This window comes from Rhinopithecus bieti, unplaced genomic scaffold (assembly GCF_001698545.2).
Source record: "Rhinopithecus bieti isolate Rb0 unplaced genomic scaffold, ASM169854v2 scaffold_41725, whole genome shotgun sequence".
Lineage (NCBI taxonomy): Eukaryota > Metazoa > Chordata > Mammalia > Primates > Cercopithecidae > Rhinopithecus > Rhinopithecus bieti.
In genome coordinates this window covers 1-4,828 of record NW_016816895.1, presented here as the reverse complement: position 1 = coordinate 4,828, position 4,828 = coordinate 1, and the positions used below count along the sequence as shown (strand labels likewise).

General features: G+C 48.0%; 1 protein-coding gene across 1 annotated transcript; it reads left to right on the top strand.

Moving 5' to 3' along the window:
* The first annotated feature begins 1,934 nt into the window (after positions 1-1,934).
* Positions 1,935-4,416, top strand: LOC108517505 (disintegrin and metalloproteinase domain-containing protein 21-like). The gene has a single exon (XM_017855481.1). The coding sequence runs from the start codon at positions 2,073-2,075 to the stop codon at positions 4,269-4,271; it is 2,199 nt and encodes a 732-aa protein (XP_017710970.1). The 5' UTR covers positions 1,935-2,072; the 3' UTR covers positions 4,272-4,416.
* Positions 4,417-4,828: the final 412 nt, after the last annotated feature.

Genomic DNA, 4,828 nt, shown 5'->3' with positions numbered 1-4,828 from the left:
ATATAAAATATTACTATTTTGGAGTGGTTAATTTGTGTCTACCAATGACATTGATCTATAATTTTATTTTATTGTGGTGCCTTTGTCTATTACTGGTAATATTACTGGTAATAGTGTAATGGTAGCCTCAGAAATAGTTTGGAAGGTTGACCCTTCACAAATTTTTGAAAGAGTTAGAGAAGGGTTAGGATTACTTCTTTAAATGTTAATGCTCATCTTATGATGTGACATATAACCTATCGTGGACAATGCTCAATGCGTGCTCGAGAAGAGTGTGTATTACATGGCTCTTGGTTCGAAGGTTCCATAACTGTCTTTTAGGTGAATTTGTTGAATAGTGTTGTTCAAGTTTGGAGGCTTAAGAATTTTCTTTCTGGATTTGCTACACATTGTTGTAAGTGAGGTATTAAGGTCTTCTCTTATTTTTATATTGTGTGCTATTTCTCTGTTTATATCTCTTAAAGTTTGCCTAAAGCAGTGTATTTGAATTTATCCACATGTGTGAATAGTAATAATTGCTAAGTGAGTTTCATGGCACAGTCACATTATAAGTCATCATATTTTCCCAAATGCTGCCATTGCCACTCAACTCCTCCAGGAGTCGCACATCTGCTCTGGGCTCTGCCCTCTCCTCAGGCGTCCCACATCGCAGCTTGCTATGGAGGAGAAGGCAGGAAAACAGGGCCCTCTCTCTCCTGGTGAAAACAAGCCTAGACTTGATCCTGCAGCTCTGAGAGAAGACCCACAGTCCTGGGATGCCCAGAGGTTTCCATTTGGTAATCAGGACTGAACACAGAGGACTCAGTATGGGAGAAATATGTGAAATATTTGTTCTCAGACATGAGACACCCACAGAGGGCCCCCTGTGTCCTTCCCTGAGAACTGATCGGCTCGTGCATCTGAAGAAATGACCAAAGACCAGGAGAGAACCACACAGAAGCATCGGAGGGACAGCACCTGGGCTCATGGGGTCAGGAATAGCGTCTGCCCCCAATAGACGGACTAAGTAAAAAGTATCATAATTCGCAAGGGTTTTACACAGCACGGAAGAAAGAGTTACCCTATTTCAACTGTTGATCTTGTGAACCCAGGAACTCTGAGATAGATCTCAGTGAATTTAGCAAGTTTCCTTTGCCAGGGTTGAGGACACGCCTGTGACACGGCCTCAGGAAGTCCTGATGACAATGGCCCAGGGTGGTCGGGCACAGCTTGATTTACGCACTTCAGGGAGACGTGAGACATCAGTGAATATAAGAAGGACATTAGTTCCACCCAGAAAGGCTCAGACAACTCAAAGCAAGTCCTCCCCACTTAGAGCTTCCAGGTCACAGGTAGGTGAGAGACAGATGGTTGCATTCTTTTGAGTTTCTGATCTATCTCTGTGACCACAGGGACAGCTTTAAATAGACTGGGAGGCAGACTTGCCCGGAGTGGTTCCCAGCTCGACAGGGCCCAAGATACTTTCCTTTCACAATCTGGTAACTTCAAACCAAACTTCAAAACCAAAACAAAATGAAACAACAACAAAAAGAATAAGACATGGTACTTATGAAGACGAGAAAACATCAGTCCACAAGGAAAGTATTGGCAGTGTCCACCTCCACATGGCAACGGACCAAGCAATGTGACCCACAGAAAGGAGCAGTATTAACCCACAGAGCGACCGAGAATAACACGCCTGATGCGAGGGCATTGAACACACCATTGTATTTTGCAGATTCAGAAAGCAACAGAAAAGATTGACGGTGGTAAAAGAGACAGAGCCCTGCTTCCCTCTCCCTTTTCCCTTCCTGATGAATCCTCACAGCCAGGACCCTCAGCCTCATTCCGTGTGCAGCAGCTGCCATCCTCTCTGGGTCCACCCCTGCCCCGCCCTGGGACTGTTACCTCATTCCCTCCAGGAGTCCAGGTGCCCCCAGGGTGTGGTGCAGGAGCCTGCGGGGAGGTCCTTTGTTCTCTGTCAGGGTCTCCCTGGGAGGGACGCAGCCACCGCAGCTGGTTGGGGCCTGGCTTCCCCAAGGACAGGCCTTTCCTTTCCCATTCTCTTTGGATGACTATCCCTGGGCTGAGACATGAGGCCGGCAGAGGTGCGGGTCACCCTTAGGGCCCCCCTCTTGCTGCTGGGGCTCTGGGCACTCCTGGCTCTAGTCTGGTGTTCTCAAGGCCGTCCCTTGTGGCATTACGCATCCTCCGAGGTGGTGATTCCCAGGAAGGAGACGCACCGTGGCAAAGGCCTTCAGTTTCCCGGCTGGCTGTCCTACAGCCTGCGTTTTGGGGGTCAAAGACACGTCATTCACATGCGGAGAAAACACTTTCTTTGGCCCAGACATCTGCTGGTGACAACTCAGGATGACCAAGGAGCCTTGCAGGTGGATGACCCCTACATCCCTCCAGACTGCTACTACCTCGGCTACCTGGAGGAGGTGCCTCTGTCCATGGTCACCATCGACACGTGCTATGGGGGCCTCAGAGGCATCATGAAGCTGGACGACCTTGCCTACGAAATCAAACCCCTCCAGGATTCCCGCAGGTTTGAACATGTTGTTTCTCAGATAGTGGCTGAGCCCAACGCAACGGGGCCCACATTTAGAGACGGTGACAATGAGGAGACAGACCCCCTGTTCTCTGAAGCAAATGACAGCATGAACCCCAGGTTATCTCCATCGCTGTATAGTTCTCACAGAGGTAACATAAAAGGCCACGTTCAATGTTCCAACTCATATTATCGTATATATGGCAATATTACAACGTGTTCCAAAGAGGTGGTCCAGATGTTCAGTGTCATTGACAGCATTGTTCAAAATATTGATCTGCGGTACTATATTTATCTTTTGACCATATATAATGTTCGTGACCCAGCTCCTGTGAATCAATATCAAGTTCGTAGTGCGATGTTTACCTATTTTAGAAGAACCTTTTTTGATACTTTTCATGTTCATTCATCCACACTACTTATTAAAGACGCACCACATGAATCTACCTATGAACCACAAAGGTATGGCTTCTGTACACATTTAGGCCTATTACACATTGGTACTCTAGGCAGACATTATTTATTGGTAGCCGTCATAACAACCCAGACACTGATGAGAAGTATGGGTGTGGAGTATGATGACAACTACTGCACATGTCAGAGAAGGGCCTTCTGCATTATGCAGCGATATCCTGGGATAACAGATGCTTTCAGTAACTGTTCTTATGGACATGCACAAAATTGTTTTGTAAATTCAGCGCGGTGCGTTTTCGAAGCACTCGCTCCAGTGTATAACGAAACCATGACAATGGTTCGCTGTGGAAACCTCATCGTGGAAGGGAGGGAGGAATGTGACTGTGGCTCCTTCAAGCAGTGTTATGCCAGTCGTTGCTGCCAAAGTGACTGTCGTTTCACACCGGGGAGCATCTGTCATCTAGGAGACTGCTGTACAAACTGCAGCTTCTCCGCACCAGGGACTCTCTGCAGACCTATCCAAAATATATGTGACCTTCCAGAGTACTGTCACGGGACCACCTTGACATGCCCCTCAGACTTTTATTTGCAAGATGGAACCCCGTGCACTGAAGAAGGCTACTGCTATCATGGGAACTGCACTGACCGCAATGTGCTCTGCAAGGCGATCTTTGGTGTCGGTGCTGAGGATGCTCCTGAGGACTGCTATGACATCAATCTTGAAAGTCACCGATTCGGACATTGTACTCGAGAACGAACAGCTCTCAGCTACGAGCCTTGTGTAGGAAAAGATAAGTTTTGTGGAAGACTGCAGTGTACCAACGTGACCCATCTTCCCCGGCTGCAGGAACATGTTTCATTCCATCACTCAGTGAGAGGAAGGTTTCAGTGTTTTGGATTGGATGAACACCGTGCAACAGGCACAACTGATGTTGGGCGTGTGATAGACGGCACTCCTTGTTTTCGTGGAATGGCCTGTAATAACACCCAGTGCAATGTGACTATCACTTCACTGAGCTATGACTGTTACCCTCAGAAGTGCAGTCACAGAGGGGTCTGCAACAACAGAAGGAACTGCCATTGCCATATAGGCTGGGATCCTCCACGGTGCCTAAGAAGAGGTATTGGTGGGAGTGTTGACAGTGGGCCACCTCCAAGAAGAACACGTTCGGTCAAACAAAGCCAGCAGTCAGTGCTGTATCTGAGAGTGGTCTTTGGTCGTATTTACACCTTCATAATTGCACTGCTCTTTGGGACGGCCACAAATGTGCGAACTATCAGGACCACCGCCGTTAAGGAAGTAACAGCTACTGACCCAGAATAAGACTAATTCAGCCTCCCGACCCCGGTAAAGATACAGAGAATATAACAGCAAAATCTATGGAACAGGATCAGGGGAAGGGATGGCAAAGCTCAAGTCCGCATTTCGCGAAATGATGCTCACTCTGAAATAAATCTTCATAAACACACATTGGTGCCCTCCACATTTTCTTAGACTCCGCTGGGAGCCCAAACTTGGCCAGAGCCTCTGGCCTGGAGAGACCTGAGTGAGCATCTGGCTCTTGACCTGAGGTCGCTGGTCCCAGAAGTAACAGAAGTTCCCACCAGCTCCTTACAGGGCCCATTCATGACATTTCTCCAGAAGTGAGCTCCAGAGCAATGCGCTTCCTCATTCCCCAGGTAATCTGTCCTTCTCTAAACCCGAAGTCAGTTAAAGGTGATATAGGGCTACTCCCTGTTCCCTATCTCTTCCTCATGGGGATGTTGTGGGATTTGCAGTGAGAGGGACCTGGGTTTAAATTCCCCACCAAGCAAATCCCCCTACCTGGGGCTGAGCTCCCCGTATGTGGGAAAATGAATTCCTGAGGTTGATTGCTGCAC